General features: G+C 45.6%; 1 protein-coding gene across 1 annotated transcript in view; it reads right to left on the minus strand.

The window, feature by feature from the left end:
- Positions 1 to 9,934: 9,934 nt before the first annotated feature.
- nrde2 (NRDE-2, necessary for RNA interference, domain containing) overlaps positions 9,935 to 15,781 on the minus strand; it is a 78,412-nt gene continuing 72,565 nt past the window's right edge. Inside the window, exons 12-14 of the mRNA XM_078234468.1 lie at positions 14,288 to 14,426; positions 12,473 to 12,544; positions 9,935 to 11,499 (exon numbers count right to left, since the gene is read on the minus strand). Coding sequence (XP_078090594.1) covers positions 11,374 to 11,499; positions 12,473 to 12,544; positions 14,288 to 14,426 — 337 coding nt within the window. The 3' untranslated portion in view covers positions 9,935 to 11,373. The remainder of the gene's footprint in view (positions 11,500 to 12,472; positions 12,545 to 14,287; positions 14,427 to 15,781) is intronic.

Consider the following 15,781-nt stretch of genomic DNA (forward strand, 5'->3'; position numbering starts at 1 on the left):
GCTCGGGTCACAGTCTGTGTGGAGTCTACATGTTCTCCCCGTGTCTGCATGGGTTTCCTCCGGGTGCTCCGGTTTCCTCCCACAGTCTGAAAGACGTGCTGGTTAGGGTGCATTGGCCGTGCTAAATTCTCCCTCAGTGTACCCGAACAGGAACCGGAGTGTGGCGGCTAGGGGATTTTCACAGTCACTTCATTGCAGTGTTAATGTAAGCCTACTTGTGACAATAATAAATAAACTTTAAATAATAACCAGTAATCATTACTCTATTTGCGAATAAAAATGTTCTAATTTTATTTGATTTTGAGCACCCACATATTTTGATAATTGGTATTTTCAGGGCCACTATTACCAAACTAATATTTTATTCCAGGTTTGACCTGAATAAATGTTAATTTCCCAGCTACCAAGGTGGGATTTGAACTCACACAAGCAGTTAAGTTGAAATTTGTGGTTGGATTTTGGGTACAGATTTTGCCTTGCAATTTCCAATGGTGTTGGTCACAGATCTCAGCTTTTATTGGAAGATGAATTGATAGCAGAGGATTTTTTGTGATCTCATTGCTGCAGGAACTAGTGGAGAGAGGAACAAAAGTAATATTCTTCCAATAAACTTCTTCCTTTTGATCTGTTTGGCCTCTACAGACACACAGGTTTCCCCATGGTCCAGACTCTGAGCTAAATAAGCCTTGACCACGTGTACTAGCGGGAAGTTGGGTTGAGTGGAGGGATGTTGGCATCACAGCGGAATCGGATCTTGTCCTTCTCCCTCATCGCACAGCGAGTGGTTACAATCTGGGATGTACTGAGAGGGTGGTGGGGGAAGGTTCTGTGGAAATTTTGAGAAACAAATTGAATACAATAGCTGAAGGGAAATAAAAATCTGGCAGCATTAGAGGGAAAAGACGGGGCAGTGGGACGTAGCTGAGTTAGTCTCACGAAGAGCTGACACAGGCACGATGGGCCGAGTGACTTCCTTCTCTGTTGTAATCGTTCTTATCATTCTACAACATGAAATGGGGAAAAAACACTCAGTGGTCGAGAGTTTGTGGACATGGTCCCTCCCGCACACAAAACACTGTGTAGCCTGGGGGGTATTCATAAAGATATCAGCAAAGCCTGATGGTTAGAGGACCAATTCTGTATCAGACTGAGGACTGTGGGAGCAGTAAAGAACAGGATGTGCATTGATGGAGCAAACTCAGGAATTGATTAAGTTGTGAGTTTGGATATTTTGCGAAGTTTTGATGCTTTGTGTATAATGAAGTCAGAGTTTAATTACTTCGTGTATAATGAAGTTTGATGCCTGGTGTAATCTTGTGATGATGTGGAGATGCCGGCGTTGGACTGGGGTAAACACAGTAAGAAGTTTAACAACACCAGGTTAAAGTCCAACAGGTTTACTTGGTAGCAAAAGCCACATAAGCTTTCAGAGCTGCAAGCCCCCAGGGGCTTGCAGCTCCGAAAGCTTATGTGGCTTTTGCTACCAAATAAACCTGTTGGACTTTAACCTGGTGTTGTTAAACTTCTTACTGTAATCTTGTGATACAGGACAATAAAGGAGATTTGCTGTACAATAATTCAAGAGTTTGAGTGTCTTTATCCACAGTGTCAGTTGACCCGAGTTCAAGGGCAACAACTGACTCACCACGTACACCCAATGTCTCAAACGACTGTAATGTTGGTGTACCTTTAAGAGTTTTTTAAAATTCATGCTCACAGCCTGAGGTGACGCTATTGGTTGGAGGAGAAAGAAAAACTGTGGGCAGCTCAGGTGACAGGGATTTCGTTTTCAGTTTGGAGCTGCAAGTTGGAGTTGAGTTTTAGAAGGGACAGCAAGCTAAAAAGATCTGTTTTCCCTCTCTCCCTGTTGTTCTGAAAATTCTGTTGGTTTCCTGAAGGGTGAAAACTTGCTGTTGTTGGGGCTTGAACAGAGTCTCTCTCTGGTGCTTTGGGAAGCTGCCTTGTCTTCAAACTGTTCCGAGTCTCAAGAGCATTAGACTGCAGAATTCAACTAACGGCCTTGATCCTAGTATCAAGTGAGCTTTAGTCTGTGTTGTGTTAAACCTGTGAAAAGGGATTTTCTTCTTATGGGTTTTGGTTTTAATTGGAATACATTAGAGATGTTCATTAAGAGTAAGACATTATAATGGTTGTTTTGTTTCTTGTTTGTAATTGGTAAAAGTTCTTGCTAATTTTCTTACTATACATGTTAACTATATTCTTCAATAAACGTTGTTTGATAAAAGCTCCCTAGTGGGTCATTTGAATCACACCTGAAGTGGAACTTCATGCTTACAACATTAACATGCTTATCCTAGCCAAATTCAAGATGCAAAATTAATGATTCAAGCGGGCTTCATAAAACACTTTGGAGTTTCTGACCTGAACAATAACACTGCCCACATTCTGTATCCCAAAAATATTCCCTCCTCGAGAGGAACCCACTCAATTTGCGGAATGAATCAGTATTAAATATTGCCACCCTCTCCATCACAACCCAACTCACACACCAACCACTCACTGAAATATTGTTTCCACAAATTAGTTCAGAATCCACACACACTCCTCACCTACACAGTGTAGGTAATGAAGAGTTGATGGCACGAGTGGGTGGGCGTCAGTACTTTCAGTACAGATGAGAGGCCATGGGGCGCGGGAGGGAGAAAGATACCCACACCCTATCAAGGGGTCACCAATTTCAAATTGATGCCAAGAGTGAGGGGGAGGGTTAGGAGCCTTTTTTTAACGTAAGGTTGCCACCTGGAGTGATTGAAGAAGCAATCTCGTTGGGAAGAGTAGAGTTGGAGGAAGAGAGCAGGGCTGTGAAATTAGCTTGAGAACGAGGTGTAGCAAACCGGACACTGCAGTGTTAATTCATACGTAATATTCTTCCAGAGATTGAAGATTCCATCCATTAAAAACAACAAGAACTTCCGTACAAACAGCACCGTTAATGTTGTGAACGTTTCAAAGGAGCATTATCACAACTTTATACCAAGCAACTTAAAGAGATATTAGAAATAAGGACTGAAATACTCAGCAGGTTGAAGTGTGGAGGGAGAAGCCAGTTAATGTCTCAGGATGATGGCTTTTCATCAGAACCGGAAAAAGTTACAAATGTTTTTGATTTGATTTATTATTGTCATATGTATTAGTATACAGTGAAAAGTATTGTTTCTTGCACACTATACAGACAAGCATACCGTTCATAGAGAAGGAGAGAACGCAGAGTGTAGTGTCACAGTCATGGCTGGGGTGTAGAGAAAGATCAACTTAATGTGAGGTAGGTCCATTCAAAAGTCTGACAGCAGCAGGGAAGGTGTTCTTGAGTCAGTTGGTACGTGACCTCAAACTTCTGTATCTTTTTCCCGACGGAAGAAGGTGGAAGAGAGAATGTCCGGGATGCGTGGGGTCCGTGATTATGCTGGCTGCTTTGCCGAGACAGCAGGAAGTGTAGACAGAGTCAATGGATGGGAGGCTGGTTTGCGTGATGGACTGGGCTACATTCCCCGACCTGTGAAATGTGAGGTTTAAAACAAGATGGAGGGTTGGGGAGGGGGAGGAGGACAGAAACAGGTTGAAAGGCAGGAGAGATAACATGACAAAAGAGATGATGGTGCTGGGTCAAAGGCGTTGACAATGAGGCAAGAAAGAGGTGGGTCTCCAAGAGGAAGTGTAAATGGGTGCAGCAAGATCGGCACAAAAAGCTCCCATTCAAGAAAATGGGGGCAGAGGTTATGATGTGAAGTGGTTGAACTCAACGTTTGGTCCAGAGGGATCTCATGTGTCCAAAAGAAAACAATTGTGCCATGAGCTCATGTTGATCTTTACTGGAACTGCGACAGGTCGATGAGAAGGAAATCAGAGTGGGAGTTGAGCAGAAAATTAAAGCGGTATTAGGACAGGTAACCAAAAGTATGAAGGAGCAACTTAATGGGGAAGGGATGGACAGGTTTACTGAGGACATTCACTCCAGACCTCGAGTGCAAGAGCAAGGTTACATTAACCTAATACAAGACACTAGTTAGACTTCAGCTGGAATGTTACTATAGAATGTCAACAGGGCAGAAGGAGGCCATTTGGCCCATTGAGTCTGCACTGACTCTCCAAAAGAGCATCTTATCCAGGCCCACCCCTATCCCATCCCTGTAACCTCACAGTTACCATGACTAATCTACCTAACCAGCACATCTTTGGACTGTGGGAGGAAACCCAATCAGACACGGGGAGAACGTGCAGACTCTGCACAGACAGTGACCTATGCTGGGAATTGAACCCGGGTCCCTGGTGCTGTGAGGCAGCAGTGCTAACCATTGTGCCACCGTGCTGCCCATATTATATTGGGTAGAGTTCAGGGTGACATACTATAGGAAGGATATGAAAGTATTGGAAAAAGTGCAGAAACAAGGACTTGGTGGATGATGAGTCTGGGAAAGGATGTGTAGATAGTTTGAGTCATGTTGAGATCAGAAAGGAGGAGGTACTGGGGTTCTTGAGAAACATTAAGGTAGACAAGTCCCCAGTGCCTGATGGGATATACCCCAGAATACTCAGAGAGGCAAGGGAGGAAATGGCTGGGGCCTTGAGAGAAATCTTTGTATCCTCACTGGCTACAGGGGAGGTCCTGGAGGATTGGAGAATAGCCAATGTTGTTCCTTTGTTTAAGAAGGGTAGCAAGAATAATCCAGGTAATTACAGGCCGGTGAGCCTTACATCAGTGGTAGGGAAATTATTGGAGAGGATTCTCCGAGACAGGATTTATTCCCACTTGGAAATAAGTGGACGTATTGGTGAGAGGCAACATGGTTTTGTGAAGGGGAGGTCATGTCTCACGAACTTGATCGAGTTTTTTGAGAAAGTGACGAAGATGATTGATGAGGGTAGGGCAGTGGATGTTGTCTACAAGGACTTCAGTAAGGCCTTTGACAAGGTCCCTCATGGCAGACTGATGCAGAAGGTGAAGTCGCATGGGATCAGAGGTGAGCTGGCAAGGTGGATACAAAACTGGCTCGGTCAAAGAAGACAGAGGGTAGCAGTGGAAGGGTGCGTTTCTGAATGGAGGGCTATGACAAGTGGCGTTCCTCAGGGATCAGTGCTGGGACCTTTGCTGTTTGTAATATATATAAATGATTTGGAGGAAAATGTAGCTGGTTTGATTAGTAAGTTTACGGATGACACAAAGGTTGGTGGATTTGCAGATAGCGATGAGGATCATCAGAGGATACAGCAGAATATAGATCAGTTGGAGACTTGGGCGGAGAGGTGGCAAATGGAGTTTAATCCGGACAAATGTGAGGTGATGCATTTTTGAAGGTTTAATACAGATAGGAAATATAAAGTAAATGGCAGAACCCTTAAGAATATTAATAGGCAGAGGGATCTGGGTGTACAGGTACACAGGTCATTGAAAGTGGCAACGCAGGTGGAGAAGGTAGCCAAGAAGACATACGGCATGCTTGCCTTCATCGGCCAGGGCATTGAGTTTAAAAATTGGCAAGTCATGTTGCAGCTTTATAGAACCTTAGTTAGGCTGCATTTAGAATATAGTGTTCAATTCTGGTCGCCACATTACCAGAAGGATGTGGAGGCTTTGGAGAGGGTGCAGAAAAGATTTACCAGGATGTTGCCTGGCATGGAGGGCATTAGCTATGAGAAGAGGTTGGAGAAACTTGGTTTGTTCTCACTGGAACGGAGGTTGAGGGGCGACCTGATAGAAGTCTACAAGATTATGAGAGGCAGGGACAGAGTGGATAGTCAGAAACTTTTTCCCAGGGTGGAAGAGTCAATTACTAGGGGGCACAGGTTTAAGGTGCGAGGGGCAAGGTTTAAAGGAGATGTACGAGGCAGATTTTTTACAGAGAGTAGTGGGTGCCTGGAACTCGTTGCCGGGGGAGGTAGTGAAAGCGGATACGGTAGTGCCTTTTAAGGGGCATCTTGACACATACATGAATAGGATAGGAATAGATGGATATGGTCCCCGGAAGGGTTTTAGTTAAGTCAGGCAGCATGGTCGGTGCAGGCTTGGAGGGCTGAAGGGCCTGTTCCTGTGCTGTAATTTTCTTTGTTCAATGTGCAGGGGTACAGGGGAATGGCACAAAGTCAGAACGCTCGTTAGGAGAGTTGTAAATGGCCTCCTTGTGCACTATAACAATTCTCTGAGCTGGGCTTGGCTGCCAAAGATAGAACAAAGAAAAATCAGGAATGTGCGAGGGACAGAGCTTGGAGCAGACGGGGAGGAAGAGCTGAATCATCATCAAATCACTGATTCTAAGATAAACTTTTCTGAAGATAAGGGACGCTTTTTAATATGTTTGACTGATAACAGCAGGATTTCAGAGTGTTATTGTTAACATACCAGGTGTATATTTCATGCCGCAGTGATGACATCTCCAAACATTTAGGTACCTAGGCTGCATTTTTCCTTAGATTTCAGGACCCCAATGACAGGATCAAACAGGGGCCCAGGGCCCACATATACTGGCCACACAACCTTCCCCTAGGCAGCCCAGTAACTGGCCATGACCCCATGTTCATTGTCCTGTTGCGGATTGGGCGGGGGGGGGGTGTTGCTTTTGATGCTGCCCAGAGGGAGCCTCAATATAGAAGCATCCTCTGAGATGTGTTAAAATTAAGAGTGAAGACATTGAAGCTGAAGGAAAACCCACAGGTAAAGACCTTTCTGCCAATGGATCGGTCTTTGGGCATGAAGGATGGAGAGGCGATGGCCTAGTGGTATTATCGCTAGATTATTAATCCAGAAACTCAGCGAACTTTCTGGGGACCTGGGCTCGAATCCCGCCGTGGCAAATGGTGGAATTTGAATTCAATGAAAAAAATCTGGAATCTACCGCTTATGAAACCGTTGTTGATTGTCGGGAAAATCTATTTGGTTCACTAACGTCCTTTAGGGAAGGAAACCTTCCATCCTTACCTGGTCTGGCCTACATGTGACTCCAGAGCCACAGCAATATGGTTGACTCTTAACTACCCTCAGGCAACTAGGGATGGGCAATAAATGATGTAAGAAGTTTAACAACACCAGGTTAAAGTCCAACAGGTTTATTTGGTAGCAAAAGCCACACAAGCTTTCGCATTCCAACCATTATTCATGTAAATTGAGTTTGTGTCTTTATATGCTCTGTTTGTGAACAGAATTCCCACTCACCTGAAGAAGGGGCTTGCAGCTCCGAAAGCTTGTGTGGCTTTTGCAACCAAATAAACCTGTTGGACTTTAACCTGGTGTTGTTAAACTTCTTACTGTGTTTACCCCAGTCCAACGCCGGCATCTCCACACAATAAATGATGGCCAGCCAGAGAGGCCCATATCCCATGAATGAATGATGCCTCCTGATTTCTTCAAAGGCCACAGTCAGGGGATGAGGACAATGAAGCCCCTTTAGTGAGCAATGATCAATGAGTCAGATTGCATGAAGTATCCTCATAGGTTTTAAGTACTAAGAGATTTTCACTTTCAGTTTCAATCATAACCAAGAGGTTTGAAGGAAGTCGCTATCTGTATAAATAGTTTCCCCACCGCAGCGTGTTAACATGTTCAAGTATATATAGCTGGGAGTAATCCAGTAGCTGACAGTTTACATTTCTATTTGGAACAGTGTGGGGGAGGAACAGTGTGGGATAATCAGTACATGCGAGATATCAGCTTGAAGTTAAAGATGGTGATGAATTTGGAAGTGACACTGCAGGCAACTCACTGGAGACAATGGGACAGCAGCACACAACAGAAAAACAGAACGGATTCAAACATTTAAACCATCACTGCATGTTTTAATAAGATCAAAACAAATTTCATCACAAAGTCAACCCAAATCTTCACTGTATAAAACAAGAAGGGCGAACACTGTCAAGTAAATATTGCAAACTTAAGGGTTTAATTAGCTATGTAAAACTGAACCCAACTGGGTTGGTGGAACGGGTGTGTCGCAGCACAGGGATGTGTTCAGTCCTCGATATCAGTTGTGGAAACTGAATCAAAAGGGTTGAACGTGATAGAACATAGAACATAGAACATTACAGCGCAGAACAGGCCCTTCGGCCCACGATGTTGCACCGACCAGTTAAAAAAAAAAACTGTGACCCTCCAACCTAAACCAATTTCTTTTCGTCCATGAACCTATCTACGGATCTCTTAAACGCCCCCAAACTAGGCGCATTTACTACTGATGCTGGCAGGGCATTCCAATCCCTCACCACCCTCTGGGTAAAGAACCTACCCCTGACATCGGTTCTATAACTACCCCCCCTCAATTTAAAGCCATGCCCCCTCGTGCTGGATTTCTCCATCAGAGGAAAAAGGCTATCACTATCCACCCTATCTAAACCTCTAATCATCTTATATGTTTCAATAAGATCCCCTCTTAGCCGCCGCCTTTCCAGCGAAAACAATCCCAAATCCCTCAGCCTCTCCTCATAGGATCTCCCCTCCATACCAGGCAACATCCTGGTAAACCTCCTCTGCACCCTCTCCAAAGCCTCCACATCCTTCCTGTAATGTGGGGACCAGAACTGCACACAGTACTCCAAGTGCGGCCGCACCAGAGTTGTGTACAGTTGCAACATAACGCTACGACTCCTAAATTCAATCCCCCTACCAATAAACGCCAAGACACCATATGCCTTCTTAACAACCTTATCTACTTGATTCCCAACTTTCAGGGATCTATGCACACATACACCTAGATCCCTCTGCTCCTCCACACTATTCAAAGTCCTCCCGTTAGCCCTATACTCAACACATCTGTTATTCCTACCAAAGTGAATTACCTCACACTTCTCCGCATTAAACTCCATCCGATGTGATTGGGTTTCACATTCTCATCCTTTTCACTCAAATTCCTTCATGGCCGCACTCCACCCCTAGAACCTCCTTCAGCCCCACAACCCCCAGATTAGCAATCAATAGGCCATCTCCGATATAATGCAGTGTAATAATCAGGAAAATGTCCTATGTAATGATGATTTTAATGATGCCGTTAGGATATTTAGTGTCCTGCTGTTCCCAGCTTGTGCTCTTCCCTCCCCAGCCCATTCAGTGACACTGTACCCCGTGCTCACACTGCCACAGTATATAGCAGAGCTCCAGGAAGCGTCTGTGAAGCTCTGGGGCATTCCCAGAACCACTGACTTAATGAAACCCCACAACCATCCGGACTTGGAAATATATCGGCCGTTCCTTCATTATTGCTGGAATTCTCTCCGAACAATAGCACAAGAACATCTGTAACAGAGTGCAGCTGTGGGTGACCCACCACCTTCTCGGGGGTGATCAGGAATGGGCGATAAATGCTGGCTTTGCCAGCGATGTTCTCATCCTGGGACCTAATCACACACACGCAATCACACACACACACGTGCACACACGCAATCATACACAATCTCACACGCGCACGCAATCATGCGTGCGCACACACAATCACACACACACACGCACAATCACACACACGCAATCACACACGCACGTGCACACACGCAATCTCACACGCACGCGCACATGTAATCACACGCAATCACACATGTGCGCACGCAATCACACACGCGCACAATCACACACATGCAATCTCACACGTACGCACACGTAATCACACGCGCGCACACGTAATCACACACACGCAATCACACACCACACACAATCACAATCTCACACGCAATCACACATACAGAATTTATGTTAGGGGCAATTTAGCATGGCCAATCCTTAGTGTCCCAAGATGTGTAGATTGGATGGATTAGCCATAGGGAATGTGTGGGGCTACGAGAAGAGGGTGGGGTAAGAGGACTCTCTATTAGAGTCGGTGCAGACTCGATGGGCTGAATGGCCTTTTCTGCACTGAAGGGATTCTATGATGCTGTGATTTAAGTTCACGTGAAGTTCATATTTTTCAGATAAAGCTCGGCACAACATCGTGGGCCGAAGGGCCTGTTCTGTGCTGTACTGTTCTATGTTCTATGAAGACCCAGGCTGCTGGCACCATGCCCCATCAGATATTAAATCAACATTTCATATGTTACTGCAAATAAATCGGAACTCTGAAAACATCCAGTCAGTGCCACTTGGGCAAATAAAAAAAATCAGACCATGAAACTCAACAACCCTCGTACAGTTATTCCTGTAACCGCAGCAGTGAAGGAACCACATTCACCAACAGGATGCAAGAGCTGCTGAGAGGGGGACCCAAACACAGAATTCACAAAGTGTACCCTTCACCTCTCCACACATAAAGGGCAATGCTCTGGGCAAAGGCTGGAGGAAGCAGATTCAACATTAACTTTTAAAAGGGGGAATTGGATAAATACTTGAAGGGGCATCAGTTACACGACGATAGGGAAAGAGCCAATGAGTGGAACTGACTGGATTGCTCCTCAAGGAGCCGGTACAGGAATAAAGGGCTGAATAACCTCCTTTGGTGCTGTAATGGTTATGAGGATCATCCAATAACAACGGGATCTCTTTTCCCCACCATTTTCAGACTGCCAGTGTGTCCGAGAGGTGAGGGATAAATAAGCCGTGTTACACACTTCGCCAAGTAAATTGTAATTCAAGTTTTATCTCCAGCTCAGTGAACAATACAAATACAATTAAACAGTAACTGTGCATGTTCTTCATTTATGACAAAATAAATATTCTGTTTTTTTAATCCTCTTATTGAATATCCAATAATCCATCCATTGGATGGGACATTAAACTGATCAAAGATCCCACGGTAACATTCGAAGAGGAAGCTGTTCTCTCACTATCCTGCTGACATTTCTCACTCAGTTTCACCAATTCAGTCACAATGAGTTACTTAAAGTTTTAAAGTTTATTTATTAGTGTCACAGGAGGCTTACATTAACACAGCAATGAAGCCACTGTGAAAATCCCCTAGTCACCACACTCCGGCGCCTGGTCGGGTTACACTGAGGGAGAATTTAGCACGGTCAATGCGCCCTAACCAGCACGTCTTTCGGAATGTGGGAGGAAACCGGAGCACCCGGAGGAAACCCACGCAGACACGGGGAAAGCGTGCAGACTCCACACAGACAGTGACCCAAATCGGGAATCGAACTTGGGTCCCTAGTGCTGTGAGGGAGCAGTGCTAACCACTGTGCCACCATGCCACCCAAGCTTCTTGCCGGGAGCTTCATATTGTGTGTCCAAGTGCTTCCATAAACACCGACATAACAGCTGCCCTGGCCAACATTCACCCCCCAGCTAATAGATTCTCTGTTCATTTATCTCGCTGCTATTGGTGGGAACTTGGCTGTGCATTAATTATCTGCCTCATTTCCAACTGCAGCCGATTGGCTGTCCAGCTCTTTGGAGTGTCCCGCGGTTGTGGACGGCACTATGTAAATGCAGTCGTCTTCCTTCCCAGCTCAATCTTCCATGAGAATTTCCAGCTCCTCAACAGGAACACGGATTCGGATCTCCTTCTCAGTCATCAGGTCCAATATTTCTTGGAGTTGCCCAGGTAAGTGGCCAACTGCATCCAAGTACAGAATCTGAGAAGCAAGGGAAAAGGTGCTTAGTATTGTTCCAGGTTTATCACATTAGCTGCAGCTCAGTGGGCAACACCCTTTCCTCGGAGACAAACATCACAACTTCAACAAACACTCCAAAACCGAAGCTGTCATTTCCAATGTAGTAGCTGTACTGAGGGAGTGCCGCACTGTCAGAGGGTCAGTACTGAGGGAGTGCCGCACTGTCAGAGGGTCAGTGCTGAGGGAGTGCCGCACTCTCAGAGGTGCCAGCTTAGTTCAATCCAAAGCCCTGTCTGTTCAGGTGTTCCCTGGTTGTGTTTGAAGAAAAGCCCCATGTCTTCCTGATAACAAGGCCAATGTCTATCCCTAAACTAACCACCAAAATGGCCATTGCCTCATTGCCATTTGTTGGAGATTGCCGAGTGCAAATTGCCATTTCCTACATTATAACAATGACGACACTTGCAAAGTATTTAACTGGCTGCTGGGTTTAGGAGTGAAATCAGGAAGCATTTTTGTATTTAAAGGATACTGGAAATCTGCCCCAAATATCGCCCAGGCTGAGAGTGGAAGATCTTTACTGGGTATTGGTGTTAAGCGATAAGGAACAATATTGGAGTAACTGAGACGTGTGGCAGGATTTTACAGTCTCGCTCGTCCCAAAACTGTAAAATCCGCCTGAGGCCACGGACCTTTCCGTGCTCCGCCCCTCTCCTGCTCTGATTCCCGTGGCAGGCTGGATGGTAAAATTCCAGCCGTGATGTATGGATGATCTAATTAAATGGTGGGACAGATACAAGAGGCCAAATGGTCTCATCCTGTTCCGGGTGATCAATGGGGCTCCAGACCCTAACGCAGAGTCTGGAGGACACATTTCAGCCTGATACACACATCCAAAACATTAGCTGGGATATAGAAAAGGCTGAACAAGTGATTCTAGATTATAGCCAGTTAGTTGAATGGTTAAAGGCTAGGAACCTCAATGCTGTCCTACCTTTGCCCAAGGACATTCCTGCAGTGCTCGGTAAAACACTCTCTTTACCCTCTCGGCATTTCCTTGAGCAACCTGTCTTGAGAGAGGAAAGTACATTAGAACTGGGACTCGTTACCAATATGCACAGTCAGCATGCTAGAGGATGGGAACAATACTATAGTGTGTTGTTACGGTAGTTCGAAAAAGCTATCCAATTTGTTCTGTTCTCTCCCCATATCCCTGCCAATATTCCCTTTCCAAGTCTTTATCCCAATTCTTGTCTGCAAGTTACTCCTGAATCTGCTTCCACTGCCTGGACAGGGAGTGCATTCCAGATTGTTAAAGAATTCTCTCTTCCCCTGGCCTTTTGCCAGTCTTCCTGACCTGGGTCCTCTGGTTACTGAGCTTCCTGCCAGTGGAGACAGCTGCTCCCTGTCTATTCCAACAAAACCCTTCCCAATCTGGAACACCTCTAACCTCAATCTCCCCTCAACCTGCTCTGTTCAAAGGAGAATTCCTGTTTCTCCAGTCTTCCCACACAACTGATCCCATTCCTGCTCTGCACCCGCTCCGAGGTATACAATTTGCCTGAGGTACATCACAGTGTTGTTCCCGAGCTTAGTCATAGAGATTTACAGCATGGAAACAGGCCCTTGTCCATGCCACCCAGTTTTTACCACTAAGCTAGTCCCAATTGCCCGCATTTGGCCCATATCCCTCTATACCCATCTTACCCATGTAACTGCTCGAATCAACAACAAACTCTAAGGAGGCAAAATAATGACAGTGGCCATTCGTAAAAAATAATTCACAAAATCCATCTCAGATTCTAACAGAGATGTGGATGTCAATGGTTATCAATGACTATCATCGAGTGAACGTGATTAACCAGTACTCCTCCTCTGAAAAGTCCCAGTTCTGATGAGGAGTCATGTGGACTCGAAATGTTAACTCTTACTCTCACCGCCAGAGCTGTATTTTTCCAGCACTGTTTTAATTTCCGCTCTCCGCTTCCCCAGCTACATCCCAATATTCCCCTCATTTGGGGACTCCTAGCCCTTCTTTAAACGTTGCAGCTACGGGACTGACTGGCAGCCCTTTCAGTGCTGAGAGGTATGATAGGATTTCTTCTATGTTGACCAAGTCCAGGGTTTATAACCAAAGGTTACTAGGCAATTGTTATGTTATTTTATCAAACGTAAAATGCCAGATTCACCCTAAGAGTTCCCCATTAATCACACTCAGTTAACCCTGAGGATTATGGTTTGATGGGGTCACAGATACAGGAAGGAGTGCGGTTAATCTATCCATTGACTCTGTCTACACTTCCCGCTGCCTCGGCAAAGCAATCATCATAATTATGGACCCCACGCACCCCGGACATTCTCTCTTCCACCTTCTTCCGTCAGGAAAAAGATACAAAAGTCTGAGGTCACGTACCAACCGACTCAAAAACAGCTTCTTCCCTGCTGCTGTCAGACTTTTGAATGGACTTACTTTGCATTCAGTTGATCTTTCTCTGCACCCTAGCTATGACTGTAACACTACATCCTGCACTCTCTCGTTTCCTTCTCTATGAACGGTATGCTTTGTCTGTATGTTAACATATGTGACAATAATAAATCAAATCAAATAATAAAGCAAATGGTCTGCTAGACTTTATGAATTGAGTACCAAAGCAGGGAAGTTATGCTAAGCTTGTATAAAACACTGGTTCAGCCTCAGCTGGAGTACTGCCAGTTCTGGGCACGACACTTTGGGAAACATAAAGAGTGGAGTTGGCAGAACAGGAGTTTCCTCCTACTCCCCGCATCAATGGCTGCAATTTGTCCTTACCGTGAAGCTTAGGTACATCCTCCAGAGTAAAACACAGTGTGCACCAGCCTCCGAGCGTACAGCATGCTCAAACAGTGCTCTGATCCGGTTGGTGAGGCCTGTCTCTGGGAGAGTGCTGTACACAAGGCCGACGTCAGCTCTGTGGAGACAGCATTCCAAAATAAAACAGTACTTTTCCTCCAATACCAATCAATCACACCCAACAGTAGAAATACTATCCTAGGGGAAGGTCCAAGCATTGGGAACGGAGGACAGTGCAGAACTTCACAAAGACACACACGTTGGTGGAATAGGCGGACAAGTGGCAGATGAAACTCAATGCAGAGCATGAAGTGGTTGATTCTGGTGAGAAGAACACACAGAGACACAAAGGGTACAATTCTAAAGGGGGCACAGGAGCAGAGTGACCCGGGTGTTTGTGTAGATAAATCACTGAAGGTGGCAGGAACGGTTGGGAGCGTGGTTAATAAATTATATGGTGTCCTAGACTTTATGAATCGAGTACCAAAGCAGGGAAGTTATGCTAAGCTTGGATAAAACACTGGTTCAGCCTCAACTGGAGTATCGCATCCAGTTCTGGGCACAGCACTTTGGGGAAAACGTGAAAGCATTGGAGAGAATGCAGGAAAGATTCACGAGATTCCAGGGATGGGGAATTCAGTTACGTGAATGGATTGGAGAGGCTGGAGCTATTCTGCATGGAGAGAGATCGAGAGAAGATTTGACAAGAGATTCAAAATCACAAGGGGTCTGGACAGAGTAGATAGGGAGAAAGCCGTTCCCACTGGTGGAAGGATTGAGAAGCCGAGAAGGCAGATTTAAGATCATTTGCCAAAGAAACAATGGAGATGGAGAAATCATAGAAACCCTACAGTGCAGAAGGAGGCCATTTGGCCCATCGAGTCTGCACCGACCACAATCCCACCCAGGCCCTACCCCCACACATTTTACCCACTAATCCCTCTAACCTACACATCTCAGGACTCTAAGGGGCAATTTTTAACCTGGCCAATCAACCTAACCCGCACATCTTTGGACTGTGGGAGGAAACCGGAGCACCCGGAGGAAACCCACGCAGACACGAGGAGAATGTGCAAACTCCACACAGACAGTGACCCGAGCCGGGAATCGAACCCAGGACCCTGGAGCTGTGAAGCAGCAGTGCTAACCACTGTGCTACCGTGCAGCGAGCGGTTGGGTTTTGGAACGTGCTGTCTGAGAGCTTGGCAGAGGCAAGGTTCAACTGAGGCATTGAAGAAGAATTGGATTATTATCTGAACAGGAAGAACGTGAAGGTGGAGGAATAGCAAACGGCACTGGCTGCACCACTCAGATAGTTAGTGCCGACAGGAAGGGCCGAATAGCCTCCTTCTGTGCTGTATCTGGGTCAGAAACAACACCAAGGTTGTGAATGGTACAGTCTGACACTGGACAGGGGGAGTTCAGTGGCTTGGGAAGAGAGTTTGAGATGGAGACAAAAGACAACGCATTCGG

Source organism: Mustelus asterias, chromosome 18, assembly GCF_964213995.1.
Source record: "Mustelus asterias chromosome 18, sMusAst1.hap1.1, whole genome shotgun sequence".
NCBI classification, from domain to species: Eukaryota; Metazoa; Chordata; class Chondrichthyes; order Carcharhiniformes; family Triakidae; genus Mustelus; species Mustelus asterias.